Source organism: Ananas comosus, linkage group 1 (genome assembly GCF_001540865.1).
Source record: "Ananas comosus cultivar F153 linkage group 1, ASM154086v1, whole genome shotgun sequence".
Lineage (NCBI taxonomy): Eukaryota > Viridiplantae > Streptophyta > Magnoliopsida > Poales > Bromeliaceae > Ananas > Ananas comosus.
Window position 1 is genome coordinate 24,041,218 of NC_033621.1, and position 23,458 is coordinate 24,064,675.

General features: G+C 37.9%; 3 protein-coding genes across 4 annotated transcripts; all 3 read right to left on the reverse strand.

Moving 5' to 3' along the window:
• LOC109716163 (exocyst complex component EXO70B1-like) lies at positions 99 to 5,120 on the reverse strand. 2 transcript variants are annotated; one of them, XM_020241489.1, is made up of 2 exons: positions 2,740 to 5,120; positions 99 to 408 (listed from the first exon to the last, which is right to left on the reverse strand). In XM_020241489.1, the coding sequence occupies exon 1, from the start codon at positions 4,896 to 4,898 to the stop codon at positions 2,784 to 2,786; it is 2,115 nt and encodes a 704-aa protein (XP_020097078.1). In that variant the 5' UTR covers positions 4,899 to 5,120; the 3' UTR covers positions 99 to 408; positions 2,740 to 2,783. The 2 variants fall into 2 exon arrangements, with proteins under 2 accessions (XP_020097078.1, XP_020097085.1); XM_020241496.1 differs by lacking the exon at positions 99 to 408 and having other exon boundaries at positions 2,566 to 4,229; positions 4,572 to 5,119.
• Positions 7,431 to 10,983, reverse strand: LOC109712108 (probable arabinosyltransferase ARAD1). The gene is made up of 5 exons (XM_020235538.1): positions 10,852 to 10,983; positions 10,433 to 10,517; positions 9,804 to 10,100; positions 9,221 to 9,316; positions 7,431 to 8,564 (listed from the first exon to the last, which is right to left on the reverse strand). The coding sequence occupies exons 3-5, from the start codon at positions 10,026 to 10,028 to the stop codon at positions 8,151 to 8,153; spliced, it is 735 nt and encodes a 244-aa protein (XP_020091127.1). The 5' UTR covers positions 10,029 to 10,100; positions 10,433 to 10,517; positions 10,852 to 10,983; the 3' UTR covers positions 7,431 to 8,150.
• Positions 14,721 to 23,411, reverse strand: LOC109712102 (mannosyl-oligosaccharide glucosidase GCS1). The gene is made up of 22 exons (XM_020235534.1): positions 23,037 to 23,411; positions 22,499 to 22,572; positions 21,832 to 22,083; positions 21,352 to 21,526; positions 21,154 to 21,240; positions 20,950 to 21,018; positions 20,696 to 20,792; positions 19,636 to 19,718; positions 19,215 to 19,322; positions 18,925 to 19,046; positions 18,461 to 18,568; positions 18,208 to 18,281; positions 17,811 to 17,936; positions 17,579 to 17,646; positions 17,331 to 17,480; positions 16,886 to 16,936; positions 16,346 to 16,402; positions 15,820 to 15,966; positions 15,625 to 15,716; positions 15,309 to 15,418; positions 15,150 to 15,213; positions 14,721 to 14,874 (listed from the first exon to the last, which is right to left on the reverse strand). Exons 1-22 carry the CDS (start codon positions 23,379 to 23,381, stop codon positions 14,721 to 14,723), a joined length of 2,613 nt encoding a protein of 870 aa, XP_020091123.1. The 5' UTR covers positions 23,382 to 23,411.

Genomic DNA, 23,458 nt, shown 5'->3' on the forward strand with positions numbered 1-23,458 from the left:
ATGGAAAAATGAATAAAAAGGAAAAGGGGTAGCAACTACAGAGAAATAGTTGCTTCATTTATATAGACCATCCTTTTGATTAAAATAGATAAGACAAATTTCAGAACAATCAAAAACATTTATGCAAACAAGTGGGGGTATTCACAGAGAAATTTTCGGAGTTCGATATATCCATAACAAAAACAAAATTAGCAGGAATTTAGAATTCACAAATAACGTGCAAGTTCTAATGAAATAACCCATCACACTATCTCTCTCTTCAAATCTGACACTATAAGCTCCTCTCCTTGTTCAGATTTTAAACCGTGCTTGTTCACCTGCACCGTGGTTTCAGTCCAGTCCCCAAGTCCCAACCTTTCAATTGCTTGCAATTGGGTCTCAAAACTTCGAATTTCATCGCAAACTTACCTTCAAATTTAACCAAGAAATCTAATGAAATGATCAGAACGCAATGAAATGAAAAAGATAGGGAGCAAATTGTAACAATTGGAAGGTTCAGAACCAAACAGAAACTCTTGCAGTTTCTCTAGTATTGTCACTACACACCAAGTTCCAATATGTATCAATACCATGTTGTGTCCTTTGACAGAATCATCATTCACCTGGATCCTCCACAAAGGTCCGCCAATATCTTTGTATAGCAGTCCAACATCTTAGAGGCTTTTATCAGTCAAATTAAAAATGAACAAATAAATGAAATACTCCAAGAGTTTGTAACAACATTCACAATGATGGTTAATGGTTAAGAATAAACCTATAGAGAAAGCACCAAACTTAATTAGTTTAGTATAGCACACAGTACTATTACCAAACTTTTCACCAAGTACTAAATGCAGCAAAGTAGTAAATAAAAAATTAGTGCCCCCTAGAATAAACTAGTGTACGATACTCTCTACAAGAAAATCTGCGAGAAAGAATACGAAAGAATATGAAAAACTTATTCAGATGTTGGTTTTCTCCCGTTCTAAAATATTTGCTATTTGTACTTGAAAGAAAGCATAAATGCAAACAGTTGCACAAAGAGCTACCAGAACTAGATGGCTTGTGAAAAGTAGAAAAACATGAGAAGCTACTGAAGTAACTGCTAGTGAGAACAAGATTCAAATGCACAAGTGATGATTAAATTGCTAATTTCAAAGATTTGCCAATTGTTTGTCTCAAAGATTGTCGATTCAACCCACTAAGTTGAGCTTTGAAGTACATACCCATAAATGAGGACTAGAAAATATCCTTTCCTGTCATGTGAAATACCATGTTATCAATTTCATTCTAACAGGTTAATGTAAAGCTCTAAGAGCCTAAATCCAAACCCCATTCAAGTCCTCTAAATCAAAAAACGGTGTCACATAATTACTTGGTCTACCACTCCAAATGTTATCATCATATCATACCAGTACAGTGTATTTTTCTGCTACTCTGCATTTACACAAGTTAGCATAAACATAGGTTAATGTCTTAACAATCTAATAAAAAAAAAAAATTCCAGACAAAAAAATGCACTATCTTGCATAGTTGACGTGAATTTTACACAACCACATATGCAAATGCTTAAGTACACTCCATCCTTAGCTATATCATATAATACATTCTGCATAAGACGGCATAAAATGTGAGAGATTTTTACTTGTTTGGTATATTAATAACTGACTGCACAAATTCAAGAGGGCATACAACTTACAGAAAGTATTATTCTAGGAAAGTTTCCAGCCTCACAGAACATTCCCGAGTTGGGCTTGGACCGTTGGATTGAAAGATTATGCCTACTTCAGTGACCAGCTTAATATTATGCCTACGTCAGTGACCAGCTTAATATTATGCCTACTTCAGTGACCAGCTTAATCCCAATATTGGAAAGTAGCATAAATGGTATTAATTCGGCATCAACCTTTCTCTTCGCAGTGCTAGTTCTAGAATGCATACTAGCATAAGATTTGATATACTAAATGAACGTAACGTACAGCAAAAGTCCAATAAAATATCAAATACATAATAATGGTACTCTGCTGATTCTGAGGTTGGGGAAACCCTCAATCACTATGCAGGTTTGCAATTTCAACCATTACTGATGGCAAGTAACAGGACGGTTATTCTCAATGAAACATAAAAGCCTCTATCTATATGAACTGTTATTCTCAATCTTAATTGTTATTTTCTACAAAAACCTAGCTTCTCTTTACTTAGATTGATACTGTAGTTAATATTTCAACTTTCAATACCGCACAAGTGGTCGGAAGAGTAAAAGAACTAAATTCATACCATTTCAATAACATATTGTGCAACCTTATATTGGATTCTTTTATGCGATCCAAACTTCAGTTTGATCAGGAGGATCTTGTTCAAGTTAAAAACGAAAACTCTAATTAGAGTGATTTCATACAATAGAATCAGTTTGACTCTACTAAGCCTAATTTGTGCCTGGATCAAACAAATTGAGTCTGTAATTAAACTATAAGTCATGTAAATTGCGTCAATTTTTATTCTTTTGTTTCTCTATGTTTCTCTCTTTTGTTTCCTATTTCATTATCTCCACTCTCAAGCTCCCAGAAAGGATGCACTGGCATAAACTGGAGTGAAACCATTAATAAATGCTCATTATTATATAAATTTAAATGATACATCCAGGTCACAAGCATTGAGTATTCTTACAAAGGCAAACAAACAACAATTGAAGGGAAGAAAAGTAAAACCAAAAACTACGAAGCTTACAGTCCAACATACACAAATTCAGAGTGGAAGTACCTCCAATATCCAACACTGCCGCGACCACCAATCCAAATAATGAACTAATTACTTCTTCTCCTCGGATTGCTCTGCAAACCCTGCGACCCTTCAAACAACTCTGCAACGAGGCTCTCCAAATCCTCCGGATTGTACTTAATATACCGATTTGAATTCCGCCCTCCCTCTAACTGCCCCCTAAACCTCCCCACAAAAGCACGGTAAGCCGGAATCACCTTCTCCGACACTGAAATCTGCAGCTCCTCACGGAGTTGAGGATCTGCAACCTTCCAAGCCGCCTGAGCTCGGTGTATCTCCTCAATAGCCAAATTAAAATTCTTGAACCTTTCTTTGAGAGCCGCTCTACCTGTGCCACTCCCTCCCAATCCATCATCCCTAAGGTAAGATAACACCCTTGTCCATGAAGCTCTCAGATAGCTTGTTTCATACTGTCGGATCAGTCCACGATGTTTACGGATCCAATTATCTCCCAACAATGTCCTCAGCTCAGATTCCCTAACCTTTTGCACTATATAGTATGTGTTATTCATCAAGAATATATACTGCATTCCTCCATCTTCATAAAGTTTGGATTTTTCTTCAATTTTTGATTCCAGGAATGTAATCAGCTTCAGAACGCAGCGGCCTACCGGGGTCATATTCGGGTCGGATTCTGAACTCTCCCCTTCATCCCCTTCGAAATTCTCGAGAAGGGAATTGAGTGTGGCGGCATATTCTACGAGCAATCCAATGTAGTTCATGGAATAACGTGTTAGATGGTGGGTCTCAGCGGCCTGCATGGGCTTACGCGAGGACTCACCCCTAATGGCATTGGCGAACACCATGATCGTGCCCCTTACGGCTTCACCGAGCCGTTGGAGGATCTCCTTGGCCTCTTCAGAAATTAGAGCTTTGGAGTCACCAGTGAAGAGTGTGTCAAGGTCGGGTGCAACATCAGCAAGGGCCTCGTACATGCCGAGGATGCGGAAGAGCTTCTCCGACGTGCGGGGGCAGATCGCAACGGCGTCGCCGAAGTTGAGGAGCTGGAGAACCAAGCCCTTTGTGGCCTCTGAGAAGCAGTTCTCAACGATATCAGGATCGGAGGCGGAGGCAGAGGCAGAGGCAAGGACCTGGTTGCAGATGCGGCGCTCGCCGGAGAGGAGTCCCCTGACGGCGACGCGGAGGGTCTGGATCCAGCGCTTCATCTTGCCGTCGAGGGTGGTCCAGTCGATCCGCTGGACCTCCTCGATGCTGAGCTTGTCGACGCCGAGCACGGCGAGGGATTCGAGGAGGGCGTCGCGGCGGACGGCGGTGTAGACCTGGCACAGCTCGGGGGCGTAGCCGGCGCGGATCATGCGGTCGGCGATCTCGCTCAGATCGGCCACGGCGTCGGAGTTGACGAGGTTGGAGGAGATCCTATCGGCCGAGAGGGAGATGCGGCCGCGATCGTCCATGTTGTTGTGGCTGCCGTTGTGGGAGTGGGAGTGGTCCTCCTCCGGCGACCCCTCCAACTCGTCGGCGGCGGCGGCGGCGAAGGAGGCGTCGTCGGAGGGGAAGGAGGAGAGGGAGAGGCGGCGGAGGGAGCTGTGGAGGTCGTCGGGGGCGAGGGGGACGGTGTTGCGGATGAGGAGGTGGCGGAACTCGTCCTCAAGGCGGGCCATGGCGGTTTGGAGCGCGGACTCGGCGAGCCCGCGGAGTACGAGGGAGGCGGAGGAGGCGAAGGCGATGAGCTCGTCCACGGCGGAGAGGTACTCGGCGGCGTCGTCGGGGGACTCCCATATGAGCGACTCCGCGTCGGAGGACTCCCACCGTAGCACGACCCTCTCCGCCGCCGCCGCCGCCGCCGCCAAGATCTCGTCGGCGTCCTCACTGTCAAAGGCGACCTCCCCTTCTCCTCCCTGTTCCCCTCCTCCTCCTCGCTCTTCTACTACTACTGCAGCAGGGGTGGGCTCCTCCTCCTCCTCCTCCTCTTCCTCCTCCATGGGAGCGGCAGCAGCGGAGGAGGAGTGGGTGTGGGGGAAGAGGTCGGGGGAGAAGGAGGAGAAGCGGTGGTCGAAGCCGGAGAGGATCCGCATCATGTCGTCTGCGGCGTTCTTCGACGTGGCGAGGCTCTTCACGATATGCTGCGCCGCCGCGATCACCTTCTCCTGGCCGTCCACTCTGGCCGGCGCCGCCGCCATCGCCGGAGAACTTTTTGGGCGGTCGAGGAGGGAGGTGCTGTCGACGCCCTAGGGTTAGGGTTTAGGGGAGTTGGCTGTTGGAGAAGAAGAAGAAGAAGAAGAAGAAGAAGAAGAGGGAAAGAGGGAAAGAGGGAGAGGTTCGTCGTCGTCGGAGGGGAGGGGGTCTGAGCTTTCCTCAGAGGTGTGGAACGGGAAAAGGTCCTCCGTTGACTCTTCTCGGGGAAAATGTACGTTAAACCCCTCAACTAAAGGCTATTCTCAAATTAAGTTTTGTTAAATTCTTTGATTAATAATGAGAAAAAAAATATTAAATTTGATGAATGTACTGATGAATTTAAGAAAATTTTGATTCTGATTTTCACTAAAATTAATAAACTATTTTTAAAAAAATTCAAAAGAGTGTGAATACAAAAAACCAATGATTTAAAACCGAGGTCGATCCGGCCGGTTTGATCGTCATCCTGATTCAATTTATAAAACGGTTCGATTCAATTTTTAAATCCCATAAGTCCAAAAAATTATTTTGAACTACTCAAATTAATAGCTCAACTATTAAATTGGTAAACTGGTCCAATTTTAGACAAATCGGCAGAAAATTTTTAACTAAGTCACATTAAAATCTAGCTTTCTATTAATATAGATTAGCCTTATAAAAAGTAAAACTTGAAAATTTATATTTATTAAATTTAAACTAGAATTCAATATTTTATAATTAAATATAAGACTAAAATAATAATATTTTTTACATAATAAAATTAAAATCATAATTAAATATTTATAATGTCGTGCACTCTTGCTAAGGTTACCTACTAGTTGAAACAGTAATTTTTAATCCAATAATATTTTTGAATTGGACAAGGTTTTTAGAATATTGCAAAAAAGAAAAGAAAAGAAAAGAAAAAAAAAACTAGAGTTTAGTGTTCATTTTTAGTTTTTTTTAATACTTTGTTTATTTATTAGGTGGTACATTGGTAGGTTGGTGAACTTTTTAAAGTAATATAAAAATGGTTTGGAAAGAATAGAACATCTGAAAATGCTGTTCATGCCTCTCAAAAAAGTGAATTTGCTCGTATGTTCGTAGAACTAGTCCATATTTTTTCTATTCATTTTAATGTGATATTTGAGTCCTTTCTGATACACTTTAATATGATATTTTCTGATGATACAAGTTCCCAGTACTTAAATAATCATATGTGAGGATTGAGATCATGGATTCAACACTTGGGCATTAGGAACTTTGACTTCATAAAATGTAAGATTGTACCTACAAGAATTGCTATCTAGGGTGTGAAATAAAATACATATAGCTAGCAAGTTCCCATAGCCCACATATATGCAAAAATTGGTCTAGTGATTTCAAGTGTATTTGTATTTCATTTTAGAATATAATAACCTTTAACAAAAGTATCTAAATTTTGCCCGAATTACTATTTACTATCTAAACTTTGAATGCTAAAACATAGCATTAGAAGTGCGCAAATACTTTCAATAAAGGTGAAATGTGGTTTATTGAGTGAGTGGCTGCAATGAAGTGGTTTATTATCTAATACGAATATGCGCGTAAATAAATAAAAATTTTGAGTTTTTGCATATTTGCAGGAATATATAAGCAAAAAGATCCTACAAATTGTTGTGTCCAAGCTGAGTGCCTACCACAGGGCCAGAACAACTAGTACAAATCAAGAAGTGGGGGAAAACAATGTGGGTCAAGCATTGCTTGTTTGTCACTGCATGAGAAAAGGACTCTTCAATAAATATTGTCATCCTAGGAAAATCCTTAGCCAGTCTCGCCGAATCTTCGACTAAGACATGTTTAGCGGGTGTGTTGACGAGCCCGGGTTCGGTCGGATCGGTCTAGATCATGATACATTTTCTAAGGACTAAACCGACTCAGATTCAGTTCAGACTAATCGGATGGTTTGATAATGTTTTTTTGGCCATACTTTTGGGAAAAGTCAAGTTAGTATTGAAGATTCTACTTAATTGGCCAAAAAAAAGACACCTCCTGTATTGGAACCACACCTAATGTTCCTTTCAAGGAAATAAATTATCAAATATCTGACTACTGAAAGTGAATGAAGAGCTAGGTGTACCCACAATACATCAGTTTACCAACTTTGCTTTCTCACTTATTAGGTTTCTCCACCAAAATGGTATTATATAGAGATCCCAATCCGAATCAGAATCCTAATCCAATTTAAAACTAAGATATCAAGTTAGATTTCAAATAAATGAAGTATATGATAACAATAGAAAAAGTGGATAAAAATCACATTCTACATGCATAAGATCAGAAACATCATAGTTTTTCTTTCAAAAAAAAAAGACGATCAGAAAAACAACAATTGTTTTAATTTTTTCGGAACTTTATAATAATTATTTTAATGCAGTTCCAATGTTGACAACAAAAACCAACACACGTAATAAAAAATTTGAGGGGAAGATTGCCTCAAGGTTATTTAATTCTCAAATTCATAGCTTCTCAGCATCAAGCTTCCACATTCCAAAACTTTCCAACACAGAGGAAAAGCATCCATAAACATAAAGCAATAGCATCTATATAATCTGACTAATTTAGTTAGTTTAAATACATTTCCAAGGAAACCAATTTCTATGGAAAACAGTCAAGAATGGCTACAGTAGCCATTTATTCACTATCTAACCTTTGATAAATGAAAAAAAGAATCAGTATAAGGGTTTCAGAAGTAAACGACGGATAACGAGTAGTAATAGAACTTGTCTATATCGCTAATCTGAAAAGCAAGAAAGCTGGTGCGTCTAACCAGAACCGTTGATCACCCAAAGGACTGGCTGAGATGAATCAACAGTGAGCAAGCTACACCATATGTATACCAACTTCTATTCCGTATCAGTTTCTATCATCATCAACGATCTCTAGGCCCTTTCCATATCAGTTTCTATCCATCCTTTCAGTCATTTTGCAACTATGGTTTACTTCTTTTTCTTTTTTTTTTTCTTTTTTTTTCACTCTGTGCAGGTTTGAACTAAAAGCAATCCTTTCGTGGAGCAAAATGCCCATAGCTGGAACTCTAGCAATAGATTTATTGTGCAGAGGGCCACAGGCATTTTGATCCAGAAAAATATATCTTACTCCATAGTTACAAAAATGAAAAAAGGCAGATTGAAGTTGCAAAATAAAAGAAAAGGTGAATTACCTCTGTAAAATCCCCATGATAATCTAAAACTGTACATCGTTCAGCAAGCCTAATGTACACAAAATCAACTGCTTCATCACCACCAATCTGGTATTTTTAATCTCCTGCTCCGATGCACCTCAAGATTGACCGCAGGCAGCTTATTTCTCACTTGCCTCCATATCATATTTACGGCATCACCCTTTTTCGCAGGGTGCTGAAATTCAAAGTGGTGAGACACATTCTTTAATTTTCCCCACATCTCAATCCACCTCTGTTTGGGGAACTGCCTAAGCTGAGTGATTAAGTAATTGGGTTGAAGAGCTTCTTCCACAGAGAAGAAGAGAGAGAATTCAGTGTAATCGATCTCGTTTTCGAAAGGAAGCTCAATACGATCACTGATGATTACAGGGACACAGTGACTGATGATGGCGTCGAAGAGTCGGCATGAGGAGGGAGTGTCACCGGCAGGGTGGAGGCAGAATTTGGACATCCGCATCCCTTCAGTGGACTGGGAAAAGAGAACAGAGAGATTTATTTATTTTTTATTTGTGTTAGAGAGTAGTTAAAATGTTTTAAATATTAAGATTATGATAATTCGCCAAGCCTAGCATATTCTGGTTTGAGGAATTGAGGGTTTCTTTTTTCAAGTATGATGCAGAAGACAAGATGTCTCACTAATTACCTAGCTTTCCCAACAAAGAAAATTAAAAATTCAAGATTGGGAACAAGAATATGTTTCTAGGAGTCAAAACAAATGGAACATGTCATTCTAAAATTATGCTGCCATAACAGACAGGTATAAAGAATAAAAAAGGTTCGGATACAGATTGCCAATCCTAACCAAGATAAGATGGATGTGTAAGTATTCCATTCGCCTATTCCAAGAAGAATGTCTGGGCAATTAGAGATGTCAACATGCCACGCCCAAGTATCATTCGTACCGATCCTGAACGCAAAAGGTGCAACAGGCATACCAAATGTTCTTAACATATGATGCCAGTCTCAAGGGGGTGTTGGTGTGGTTGGGTTGTTCATTAATTGAATCATGCCACAACCCAGACACACAAAAATAAATAAATAAATAAATAAATAAAGCTATGAACAGCCGTGAATCATATGCATCGGAGGAAGGAGAGGAAGGATAGAAAAGGATCACCAACTTACTGCTTGTATGCCATGGCCAGTTGCAAGGCTGTTCTCAAAATGCACATCATTGTAGCCTTGTAACATCTTTGCTAAATGAGAACGGATTTTCCCTTCCTGCACAAACAAGCAGCCCCACATAATCACTTCAGTGTAGCGTACAAAAGGACAAAAGTTTTTCAACCTTTTTACCAACAGAGTCTACTTTCTCATTTTTCAGAAGAAGTAACATTTGATATTTTTACAATTTCAGCCTGCATTTCAACTATTAGAATCAAACTGCTCCTCCACTACATGACCATGATGCACAGCATTCAATTTTTGAATGGGCAATGCACAGTTTTGAATGATTAATACATAATTTTGAATGAGAAAAACATCTTTGAGAGTATGCAGCTGCAGTTCAAAACTTTGCATCTACTAATCAAATCTGTGCACTGGTAGTGGTGGCTTTGAAATACATGGTCACAACAGTCAATTATTAGGCTAAAATTGCAAAAGTGATAAAATGTCCCCCTCTGCAAAATTACAAAAAAAATGTGAATTTTTTTGCAAAAAAAAAAAGACCAACCAAATAACTCCATTGAAATGACAAAATACATACATCTTTCCTGACGGTACGACCTCGGAAGAAGAGAAGAGTAGGCCGTGAATTAAATGGGTCAGGAGAATCATCATCCGTAAAGGAATCAACAACATGCACATAAGGGGCTACAACATCTTTGCTCAGAAAAGACACGTCTCGGGGGTAACGTGCAAAATCTGCAACAATGAGTATCGATGCGTTTACAAGATCCCGAAGAAACCTAAAAGCATTAGGATGATGCATGGGAATAACATGATCACGGCCAGCTGATCGTTTCCAGTATTTGGATTTCCACAAAATATCCAAAATGTCGACCTGCCACCACAAAATTGGCAATAATGTGACAAACTATCTCGGCGAAGGATTAATGGAATGGAAAGGCGACCGACTGCATTGATTTGCAGACAAATATGCAGGGCCACAGGTTACTGCTTTTCTGGAAACTAAGAATAGCGCTTCGGAATCTAGATTGAATGATTTATCTTAATTGTAACCTTAACAGCAGTTAAGCATTGACAAAACACTCTCTCCACATCATTTTGATTCCTATATCTCAATAAACAAAGATCCAGCTTCCATAATTAAATAAATAAGAGCACTATATGCGAGAGGGAAATGGAGAAACATTTGATGACATCACAACTTACCAAACAAAAATCAGCATGAAGATCCTAAAAACTCCAGATCAATAGAATGAATCTACTAAAGAGACCATAAGATGTTGCCCAATTGCTGTAGATTAGTGAATGTTAGGTTCAAATAACATTTGCAAAAGAGATCTATATTTTCTATTTAAATATGCAACTTTTAGAAGCCAACAATCTAACCAATTCCTAATTTAATCACCAAGCATCAATTTTTTAATTCTGTTGCTTGCCCTGCACTGAAAGATAGTATAAAATAACAATTATATGCTGATATAACAAAAGTCACCAATTTCCCTGCAAAAGACCCTATATTCTAAGTTAATAATAATAAAAAAAAGGGAATTAACAATTCAGAAATAGAAAAGAAGCAACACTGTCACTTGGAAGAGCAATAAATGACATAAATCCAAGAACATTACCTGAAGCTGCCGATCGATCTCGGTATCCGGATCGGTCATGTTGTGCCCATGAACGTTGAAGCTCAGCGACGAGAAGAAGGGGACGAAGAACACGTCCGCCTCCTCCCCATCCAAAACCCTAACCGCCTCCGCCTCCGCCCACTCCTCCTCTCCCCCATCGCGCCCCACCAGCGACGCCATCATCCAATACTCCACGCTGTGCTGCCTCTTGATCCCAGTGCCCCTGGGCCACGCCGGAAACCTAGATCCTCCATCGCCGCCATCGCCGCCGGAGGAGTCAAGCATGCCGAGGTTGAAGCGGCGTGGGAGGTCGTACATGAAGACCCTGAGAGGTGGAGGCGCTCGAAGGCCGCCGCCGCCGCCGCCCGAGGAGGAGGAGGAGCATTGAGAGGTGGAGGAGATGGGGAGTGAGAAGGAGAAGAGGCGGGGGCGGAGATCCAAGTTGGAGAGGAGGAGGGACAAAGAGATAAGGAAAAGAAGCGAAGCCCCAATGGAGAGGGCGAACGATCGCTTCGTCGCCATGGGCGGAGACAGAGACAGAGAGAGAGAGAGAGAGAGAGAGAGAGAAGAGGAGGAGGGGGTGTGGTTCGTTATCAGAGCGGCACCGAACGATCGCATAGAGACACTTTCATGGGGACGTCGGTAAAGAGTATTTAAAAAAAAAAAAAGGATAAACTTTAAATATCACCCCTGTAATTTTATACTTTTTCACTTTAGTATTCTTTGAATTAAAGTATATCAATTTAATATTCTGTTATTTTATTTTTTCTCTTTACCGGTTCCTCTGTTAATATTTTATTAAATTATATACAAAAAACTTCATATACTCCACCTAAATTTATCGAATATTCATTTTAATACTTTTTAATTTTAATTTTGTTGCTGATTTAATAAAAATAATAATAATAATAAAATAAAAAATAGAATTATATGTACTAAATTGATACATTTTAAATTATATGGTACTAAAGTAAGAAAGTGGAAATGATATTTGAAGCTTTTCCATAAAAAAAAGAGTCCGGCTGGAATACTATCGATAGCACAAGGGTTTGGTGCTATCGAGTTTTCCACTGTTAGATTAAACCTTTTAATTATTTTTACTCGTTAAATTATACTATTCAACCAACCACCCACTCAATCCTAGGAACCCACATAATCCTAACCGCATAATTCTCAATCCAAGGACTAAAAAATTAATAATACTAATAACTTGATGCTATTGATAATATTCCAGTCCAATTCAANGAGGAGGGGGTGTGGTTCGTTATCAGACTGGAACCGAACGATCGCATAGACACTTTCATGGGGACGTCGCTAAAGAGTATGTTTTTTGATAAACTTTAAATATCACCCCCGTAATTTTATACTTTTTCACTTTAGTATCCTTTGATTTAAAATGTATCAATTTAATATTCTATGATTTTATTTTTTCTCTTTTTACCAGTTCCTCTATTAATATTTTATTAAATTATATACAAAAAACTTCAGATACTCCATCTAAATTTATCGAATATTCATTTTAGTATCTTTTAATTTTAATTTTATCACTGATTTAATAAAAAAATAGTGAAAGAAATAATAAAAAAAGAGAATTACAGGTACTAAATTGATACATTTTAAACTATATGGTACTAAAGTAAGAAAGTGGGAATGGTATTTGAAGCTTTTCTATAAAAAAAAAAAGAGCCCGGCTGGAATACTATCGATAGCACAAGAGTTTGGTGCTATCGAGTTTTCCACCGTTAGATTTAACCATTTAATTATTTCTATTCGTTAGATTATAATATTCAACCAACCACCCACTCAATCCTAGGGGCCCACATCATTATAACCGTACGATTCTCAATTCAAGAACTAAAAAACTAATAGCACCAGTAACTGGATATTATTGATATTATTGCAGCCTAGTTCAAAAATATATATATATATAAAAGCTGATCGCTAGATACCGTCCACCACGGCAATTGTTAACTGCCCAAAATAATCCTACCATCATCAGATGATGCACCGGGTGTATAAAAATATCTGCCATAGAAGACTTAAAATCAGAATCTAAGTTCCCATTTTTATTTCTATGATATTTATAATATCTATACATTAAATTTATACATAAATTAATTTTTTTTTTTTGTGCCGTTAATTATTTGATGTATTAATAATAAATATTCAATGGTGTAGGTCAAATCTATTTAGTGTACTAGATTTTAAATTTTATGACATGTTAATATTTGTGTACGGTGCTTGAGGAGTACGGATACACTAAGTACAGGTGATAAATAAAAGTCTGCCCCGCCTCCCGTCCCGAATTCGTGACGGATTGGAAATAGTTATCCCATAATCCGCCCCGCCTCATAACCCGCCTCTCGCCGGCGCCCCGAATCCGCCCAGCCAAATAGTATTTGTTTTACAAATTTTAATATTATTAACATTTTGTAAATATAAATCAACAAAATTTTTAATATTAATTGATAATATTATCAAGTTATATATAAATAACAATATCAACTATAAAAATTAAAAATATCAATCACAATTCGTAATAAAATTCAAAGTTGCAAAATGAGACTATGAGAGCTAATATAATTGGGTTTTTTTTTATAAATATATCATTTTTTAGGGATATTTTAAAAAAATATAGAAATAGTTTTCGGGACGGATTCGGGATGGATTCGGGGCAGGGCGGATTCGGGGCGGATAAAAAATTTTTCAGTTTCCTACCCGTATCCGCCTCGGATCATAAAACTACCCCGTTTTCTGCCCCGAATTCGTTTATTTCCTCTCGTTTACTGCCCCATTCGGGACGGATCGGGGCGGGAGCTCCACCAACCCGGATCCGTTTGCATCCCTACTCTGACCTCAATTCCCGTTCCTAAACTTACAAATTTTATCATGATCAAGTGCTTTTTGGATTGTCTCATGTCTTTTGATCGGTGTTTATCCCCACCATATTTCGATTTTCTTACGTAAAAAATATTTACTTCTCCGTTCCTATTTGAGCGGTGCATGACAACGCGATGAAGCGGGTCCACCAGTAGTTGGAGTTAATTACAGTCGCATACGAAATAGTTATGCGGATGCAAAGTGGCGTGAAAGGATGGGTTTTGTTTTTGCTTGGCTCCTCAAGTACAATATTAATAATAATAATTAAATAGAACGATAATATGCCATGCTTGTAGATGGGACAATGTTAATCACTTGCTTTTAAAACAAAAAATAAAAAATGATAACATATTTAGGTTTAGTAGGTTTAGTTTGGTTTTGAAGTTTATATAACGCTATTAGATAAAATAAAATTAAAAAAAAAGCATATAGAGATATGCTTCTGCGTTCTCTGATGGGATCGCAGAAAATATATCGTAACCGACTGATCGCAATATACGGAACGCAATATTACATACGGAAACAAACAAAACATACAAAAACAAAAATTAACTATTTTTTATTTTTCATTTTTTATTTTCGACAAAATATAAAGTTCGTTCAGTTAAAACAATTTGCAGACCTTTTATAAAATAAATATATTCATTAGCCAACATTTGAAAGTAAAAGTAAGAAGGAAAAAAAAAAAAAAATCATTGCTTACTATCAAGTATCAATGCTAACTTGGAACTCCGGAAATTATTATGTAAAAATGTCAGGTACAACGAAAAAGAGGCAAAAAAGGGTTTTAAGGTATAATCTAGGACCGAATCAACAGTAACTTATACAGAAATAATCATTAGATTTATTGGATACAGTAGTTCTTTTAAATCTCGCGATCGCCTCGACGTATAAATAGCGTGTTAAAAGCCACAGGATGAAGGCGCTTCTCTTTCTCCATCGATCGCCAATTCGAGCGAACAATGTCTTCAAACTTGTTTACGAGGAGATCATCTGTGTAGGCTCGGATACGCCTCCGCCATCATCAAGACCACGAGCGAGGTCCAACCGGTAAAAGGCCGCGCGCCTTTGCCCTTTCCCTTGTTCTTTTGGTCGTAATTTTCCCACAAGAAGCCACTTTCGTAGTAGTTCCGCACAACGTTCCTGTTGTTAGTGATGAAGAAACAGTGAGATAGGGCTGAAGACCAGCCTCGAATCGGTTTTTTCCCTTCAGATATATACATTCTGAACACAATTATGTATCCGAATATAGATCGCTGCAAAAATCTGAGTTTTCATATGATACGAAGATTCTGATTTCACAAGACGAATATATGTAATAAATAGATGATTTCGCAGGGGGTATGTATGTTAAAGCTCGTTTGCCGTTCCTCCTTTTAAACTCTCATTTTAGAGTTTAAGAAATAAAGGTCAGGTACCTGATCAAGTTAGACCTGAGCTCCTGGTACAATTCTCCTGCTCTCGCCTTGTACGGTCCATCCTCTGCAGCATAATTGAGGGGTTAGAGATTGCATATGTTTAAATAATTAAGAGAGATATATATTAAGCTATTTGAGGCTTTAGCATCAGTTTGTTACCTTGTGCATAATGATTTAGTGCCGAAAGAATCATGTAGTTCATGTTCATCCAAATGGGGCCTCTCCAATATGGCGGGTCGTGCTCCGTATTGCGTTTCATGTACAACGAGCTATAACAGTGAATGAAATCGATAAGAATACAGCATTTTCCAACTAAGGTCTAGATTTAATTTTTTTTTTTTTTTTTAAAAAGAGCTTACAACGACGGGAGAGCAATGCTATTCTTCTTTTAACCTTTTTGCACGCATAAAGGGAGAACAATGCTATTCATTTTTTTCATCGCGCTCAACTAAAATAGATTGCTAAGCAGGAATACCTTGTTTTGGAAAGCGAACGAAGTCCGTAATCAGTCCACAAGATTGAGCGGTTGGAGATAAGATCTAGCTGTTTTTCAAGAATCCACGATTCCTGGAAAAGAAAAAAAAATTATTGCTTATTTTGATATATCTATCAACAATCTATCCTATATAATAGAAGGTCTTAGACAAAGACACGCTTGAATTTCGCTTACAGGTGGAATGATACCCATCATAAATGGGAAAAGGCTCACATAACCAACATGGGGAACCAATTGTAGCTGAGGCTTTTCCAGGGTTTCTCTTAAGAGCTCTCTTTTCATCATCTCGTTGCTTCTTACCTCGTACCATCTCAGGCGAACCTAAAATTAGAATGTGAAAGCAAAAACAGTACCATATAAGAGCAACAACTAGAGCAAGCAATCAAGAATGAACTTTACTAACAAATAAATTTTAGAATGCTGATTAAATCCGCGTGAGATGCAACAAATGAACTGAGAAGTTAAAGCACCACCCTGTACATTCTTTGCCCTTTTGCTCTTTTTTATAGCAAGCAACGAGAAATAATCAATTCCGCCTATTTGCTCGCAATTACAAAATTGTAACTAATTTCTGAAGTGAAGGTGCTAGGTTTTCATAATTTGCAAATAACTTAATGAGGCTGCACAATTTACTTTCAAAATACATGTAAAAATATATTGTTTCGTTATAACTCCTTCAATATGAAACAAGTTAACTAACCTTCTCTGTGTGGTTCCCAAAATCATAGTATGCTCCAGAAGTATCATCCAAATGCATCTGGCCAAAATAAATGCAACAGTAATAAGCTCAAAACTGACAAATAATAGACAATTTTATTTTGATTCTCTTTTTTCTTTCTGAATTATAGTCCAAAATTTTCCATCTAGTTTTAACGTGAAATGTTCCTTAAAGAAGCACGTTTCTTTATATTTGCTATTATTGTTGCCAAACAGATTAGAGGAGGGTCACTGAGCATCTTACCCAATTCAAGAAATAAAAATCAATTTAGCAACACTTCAAGACATTTCACGTAATACAGACGGAGAAAAAACTCACTTGGACCACGTTATTGTAACAAAATGAGCAGGAGACGAAATAAGTTTGTTGTCTTAAATTTTTGCTATAGAGAACAGAAAGTCAGAAGCAAAATAAATGCAATAGGTTATGATGTCAAAAACGCCCTCCACTATATGTTGTCCAGTACCTTATAGATTTCTAAGTAATATTTTTTATTTTGGCTGGCAAGAAAACATAGATTACCTGATTGAGGACCTCAAAGTTTGAAAGTTGTTTGGACATCAAATTATAATCCTGCACAAGTTCCATCACAATGCTAATTACATAGAACGAAAAAAATCCTTCATTGTGTGCATCAATCATAAAACCAGTTACATTTGCATATATAATCCTTGCAAAATTACCAATTTCTATATGCATCCTTGCAAATCTGAATTTCATATATGTGCTCTGAAAAATGCTTCCTTACAAAGATACCCTACACTTGCAAAAGCGCTGCTCTTAGAAAATACTTTTCTTATTGAAGACAAACCTCCCCCGTGAATTGAATAATTCCCTAACTTAAAAGTCATCTGTGTAGAAACTGCAGTTTCAACGGGCACACAGGAAAATTCTTATTTGCATGAATACATATTTAAAATAGATGATTGCCTATGTACATGTAAAAGGCCCAAATAAACTATGATACCTTTTCTAAATCGCTTTTCATGTTGAGATGCTCTGCAATTGAATGCATGCAATCCGAAGCTAGAAGCATCCAACATCTCAGATCTACATGGCGCTCCTCATCATTAGGGTGAGATGCGCGAGGGTAATCGTCTAACCCAGATGTCAAAGTCTAGAATACAATGGTTTTAAATTAAAAGAAGTGAATTGGAGCATAAAAATGGCAAAATATAATAAAAAGTTGAGTACAAGAAAGGGCGTTTAGAAAACCTTAGGATTCAATTCCCTTCTTGTTGTGTTGTCTCTTCCATGCCAATAAAAGGTGCCTTTATGCTTCCCTGGGAACCAAAGACTGGGTTAAAGTGAAAAGTGAAAAAGTTTTTCGAAGTTCATATGAACAACTGATTTTTATATAAGCATTATACTATTAGAGTAATGATGATCTCATCTTACATTTTACCTTCAAAGAATGCAAAAAGACAAAGAAACGAGTCAAACTCACCAGATTGTATGGTATTGAACCATTGAAACCATGCATTCAAGCGAATGTAAGCTCTTTCTAGGAATGCAGAGATCTTCTTGGTTTCCTCACTTGAAAAGCTGCTTGTATTTATACCACTTGCCAACTCTGAATAGATCAAATATTCAGCATCAAAGCACAGCCTCGCATTATTTTCATAAGTATATACTCGTTGAATAACAATGGTTAATAAGAAAATATAACTATCTTTTGCGACGAGGCGATAAATATGAAAACCAACATCATATCATAGATTAATCTAAAAGACACAAGATGACCAAGGCTTGAACTCTCTCCGAGCACCTTACAGCTTATCTCATAAAAGCTTCATCAGCTTAGGAAAGGGAAAAAAAGAAAAAAAGAGGACAAGTGAGCTTACCTCGTAGAGCTAGGAATAAAGTCGGTGGGTTCCCATTCGATGGATGCTGGAGAACAAATTCATCAGGAACTTTACTGAAAAAAGAAATAACATAAATTTATACATAATATAACCAACATATGCACAATACAAATATTTCTTTACAACAAGTTGAATCAATTATACAAAATATAACGAACATATGCACATTACAAATATTTCTTTGCAACAATTCGAATAGAAAATTCTTCACTAAATAGGAGAAGAAACTTACCTCAACGCTTCAGCTCCTAGGATTTGCTCACGAGGAATCCACCCATCTATATTAATAAGATCTAACCAATGCCCAATTATATCCATGCACATATCAACATCCCAGCGCCTACACATTGACATATATATAAGTCGGCGTCAAGAAGAAAGCAAAGTTTACAAAAGATTTGCATATACACCCCTGCAAAATTATCTACTTTACATATTAAACTGATTTCTCATATGTGACATTTCAAAACTTAGTTTCTAACACATATACCTGTGTATTTGCAAAATGCCTCTCTCAGCAAAACTTTTTCCAACTCAAACCAAATCTTTCCCCCTTGAATTGGATGACTTCCGGACTCAAGATAAGGGCATTTCATTTTGAAACACTTTCTAGGAGTACATATGAAAATTCAGATATTAGAGGGGGTGCACATGAAAATGAATGTAAATCCCAAATATGAATTGCGGGCAACCAACCAAACGATGAGCTGATGAAAGCCTTCGTCCCACAAAAATCCCCTCGGAAAGAACGATCTACTGGGAACAGCAGTAAAAAGTGCAGCTGGCCAATAAGAAATGGATTTATCACCATTCTTTTGCTGCAAAGAGAAATTTCCTCAGGCATGATTATTCTTAAGTGTTTCAGTATAAATGTTTAGCCTCATAGGAGGAATATATCTAGCTACAACTAGAATCCAGATAATCAAACACACCACATATAGTATAAACAAAAATAAGAAGAACAAAGTTGAACTCAGTTAACTTACAGTGAGGCCTTTCGGCAGAGCAATTCTCGACTGGCCATAGAAATAGCCAATGCCACCAAGAAGATTGCCTATCGCCGCCCTACCAACAGATATTTCTTCAGAATCATCCTGAGTCAAAGCAACACCCGCATGGCTATAATATATGAAGTAGAGAGATTTATAATCACAGATTTAAGGTTCACCTATCTGCAAAAAATTATTATCATAGCCGAATTTACATTTTACGTGGTAAGTACATTTGCAGGTTGGAGTATAGTAATTTAACGTATAAATTTAATATTCTTTATGTACATGTTTATAATTAAAAATCCATAATGTTCACATACATAAAAACCTTTGCACCAAGTATGCAACAGAGAAAGTGGTAACAACACCATACATATAAAAATAGACAAGTAACAACCATCAGCAGCAGGCTCACCTCGTCCTTCACATTGAAGCATCTCGCATATTTGTCTTCAAAATCCTTTTGTTTCTCTTCCAAGCGACTGGTCAAAAAGACACCTAGTATATGTCCATATAAAGGTAACAAAAAAAATATATATCACAAATATTTCGGCATCTACCAGCTTAATAGAAATGCAAATATCTAAATTCTAAAGGCGTCTGATAGTTTATAAAAAATAGTACTTTAAGTAGATACACTGTCCACAGTCCACTCAAATGATTCTGAATAATGTAAACTACCCCATAGTATATTCTGAAGCTGTTGAAAAAAAAAATGCATACTGATCATCCATTGGAGTTGAAAAAGGAAATTGTAAATTGCACCATCCCATATAATCCTTAAATGAGCCATATTACAGGTTACAATTTCCAAAATAGTTTCTAAAATGATTTTTGAAAGCATGTAGTGATTCTCTAGTTTCATTGAAGTCAATACCTAACAAACGAACAAAAGGCAAAACAAAGCAACAGATTCAGAAAGAGAACTTCTGCGAGTATAGTTGCAATATTAGACAACATATATTGTAAGTGTGACAAATTCATCCGTGTAGTAACCAGCACGAGGAACCATGTAAAGAAATTGGTATTAAGGTAATCATCTCCCACTATATAAATATATGAATAACAAATTGCAAAACAAACAATAAATAAGCAAATACGAATTTATAAAATGAATGGATACTTAACAAATACGAATCATCATCAACAAAATATCGCTATAGTGAATGATAGATGCACCAGGTTTCTATCATTTATTAATCAACCTCTTTACCCCATAACCCCCATAATTATTTGATTAATTTTGTTGGATAAAAACCAACAGGTTCCCTACATAACTATCAGTTGCCATTTCTTTGAAGAAGAAGCAAAGATGAGTTTCTTCAATTTGACCATAAGTTTCTTCCTAATGAACATCAAAGTGCAGGATGAGGACAAGTATTATCCAACATCATATTTCAATCAACAAAGGCCTATTTTAAAGACGTTGTAGCATTAGATAGCTAGTTACTTGATTACTAATGAAGCACATGTACCTGTAAGGCTGTTGATTCGTTCTTCTATCCTCGAACTTGTTGAATCAGTTCCAGATACAAACACTATATCAATTTTCGCAGGGAGCTTAACAGAAATCTGAGGTGTAATGGAACAAAGATGCAAACAAACAGGGCAAACAAATACATCAGAGGGTCAGACCCTAAATTCCACAGTTTAAAGCAATTACTATACAGACTTAAGGCTGGCATTATTTGGTGAATTCTTTTCTATTTTTTTTCATCATTCACATTACCTGATAAACCATAATGTTTGGAGAGTCTTCAACTATGTCTGGCAGTTGCACGAACCCCGTTCTCCTTGCCTAGAAAAGGAGGCCGCACCAAAAACAAGTAAATTTAGATGAAATTTCATCCGTGAAACAGAAAATAGAAGTTTGAGACGAACTTGTCCTATCTAGGAGATTATCGAGCAACATATGGGATTAATTTGACATTACATGGCTTGCAAGAGTACCCTGGACTAGTTCAGTTAAATTGTGCATATGAAGAGATCTGTAACCAGCAATTCGTTTTTCCAGATTATCCTGTAACAAGACACAGCTACTCAAACACCATACTTTAGCAAAGGAAACACAAAAAAAAAAAAAGCATAAAAGTTGATGATCCACGAAAAGATAAAATGTTGTACGACGTACGGTCGATTGTAGATGCAGCTCCCAACTACCAACATCGTTTCGGGTCCCAGATGCCAAAAGGATGGTATTGCGATGCTCAAAGTCTTGTCTACCCATATCAAATGATTTTCCTTCTTCATCAGCCAAGTAAAAGAATAAATGAACAGCTCCCTCTTTAGGTTCAGTTAAACTTGACCTGCCATGAACCAAATGGATGCCAACAACCATTACAAGTTTGTCATGATACTGATATCTTGCGATGACCAGCCAAGCATAATTTTAAGGGTCTTGAAGTAATTACCAAAGTGAACAAGTACAAAGTTTTACAATTTATCAAGGTTATAAGCTTCCTCAAGCTGTTGTGTCAAATTAATTCCCAAAATCTAAAGTAATTAGGAAATAATCAATTTGCGATGAAACTTTGTGGGCAATCTATAGCAGATCATACCTGCTGCAAAAGAAATAATAATAATATAATAAATAATAATACCGAACGCTTACTTCTCATCCTGCGCTTCCAGTCTAACAGCCCAATCCCCTCCATATCCACTGCCTTTTCCTCTCTCTTTCAAAAAACTAGTAGTCAAAGACAAGCCGTGATCGATCAACACTTGGCGTCCATAATCTCTACCATTGTGATCCGTCCACCCATATATACTAAGTTCATCAGAATCTTGGCAAACATGACGCAGAAAATATTGTCCATTCTTTGTGCCAAGCCACATTAATCCAGCAATTAGTGACCGGTGTGTTCTGCAAAAGTAAATATATAAAATTAGAACATTTAGGAAAACCCAAAAGAACTTTAGCTCCAAAAAAGATCGCATGAATTACTCGCATGTAAATATTAGCTGAAAACTGAAAAGTCTTTTGAGGTCCATAGAAGGCCATAATGTCTGCAGAGAAAGTGGCCAAGTGCTTTCAAATGCCAACTATAGACAACAAGAATATTGAAGTTTTTAAATCATTTCAATCCTAAAAACACAAATTTTACTCAAGAGAAGAGCAATGCAATGGTAAGAGAGTTAAACATGCTAGGAAGATTATTTCACCGGAAGCTATCTATGTAACCCAAAGGAAAAAAAAATTACAAACTTATACACACAATAAACTCAATCTATGGAAAATAAGAAGAACAGATGAACAGCTCGCAACGGAAAATTGGAACCTGGCACGAATCCCGAGGTAAACATGGGGTCGGTAGGTCCCCCAGTACAAGCTCTCCTTGTGCTCCCCTTGAAACTACACCATTCAACGAAAACCCATTATTCCATCAACAACCAAAAAAAAAAAAAAAAAATCCATTTTTTCCACTAAAAACAAGCAATTTAACTAACATATGCATCCTTCTGTAACATTACATGATTCTAGGCTAAAATGTATGGATTGTCCCTTTACTATCTCAATACTGCGATTGGTCCCTATATTAGTACTTTCACATTATACTCTTCAAACTCATACCCGACTATTTAAAGAAAAAAAAATAACTTTTATTGTAAAATAACATTTTTAATCTTATTTCAAGTAAATTGAGAAAACAGTTGTTCAGGAGAAATTTTTTTTTTCAAAAAAAAACAGACTTTTTATGGTTAAAAATGAAATTGCAATGTATGCAACATTTCCGGAGCTAAACTGTTCGAGTAGAAACATTGGGACAGTAAAGGGACAATCCGTACAATTTACCCTGTGTTCGGGATCCATTTCACCTGAGGAAGCTCAATCATCTTCGGCGCCGGCAACGGCGTCACGACCCTCATCACCTTCCTCACCGCCGCATCCTCCTCCTTCGATCCCCAGCGGTAGTTATACACGAGAAGAGAGACGAGGAGGAGGGCCAGAAACCCTAACCCTAGCCCTAGGAGGGTTCCCAGGCTCACGTCCATCAAGCGGATGCGGCCATGGTCGCCGCCACCACTCCCCCTCCGCCGCTTCCCGGGCGCGCCGCCGCCGCCGCCGCTGCCGCCCACTCGCCGGGGCTCGTCGGCGTCGCGATCCGCCGCCGCCGCCGCCGCGGCGCCGCCGCGAGCGGTTCGCCGGCGACCTCCCGTCATCGCTCGCTTCGCAACGAAAAGGGGTTTTGCACGAGATTTTAGGTAGAATTAATGCTAAATTGCATCGCGTGGTCCCT

Coding starts and splice junctions, on each gene's coding strand:
- LOC109712102 (XM_020235534.1), bottom strand. CDS start 23,381: ATGACGGGAGGTCGCCGGCGAACCGCTCGCGGCGGCGCCGCGGCGGCG. Junction 16,403..16,885: donor ACTTTGAGGTCCTCAATCAG/GTAATCTATGTT, acceptor TATTTTGGCCAG/ATGCATTTGGATGATACTTC. Junction 15,717..15,819: donor TGATGGGTATCATTCCACCT/GTAAGCGAAATT, acceptor TTTCTTTTCCAG/GAATCGTGGATTCTTGAAAA.
- LOC109712108 (XM_020235538.1), bottom strand. CDS start 10,028: ATGCATCATCCTAATGCTTTTAGGTTTCTTCGGGATCTTGTAAACGCA. Junction 9,317..9,803: donor GTCGTACCGTCAGGAAAGAT/GTATGTATTTTG, acceptor TTGTTTGTGCAG/GAAGGGAAAATCCGTTCTCA. Junction 8,565..9,220: donor CTGGCCATGGCATACAAGCA/GTAAGTTGGTGA, acceptor CTCTTTTCCCAG/TCCACTGAAGGGATGCGGAT.
- LOC109716163 (XM_020241489.1), bottom strand. CDS start 4,898: ATGGCGGCGGCGCCGGCCAGAGTGGACGGCCAGGAGAAGGTGATCGCG.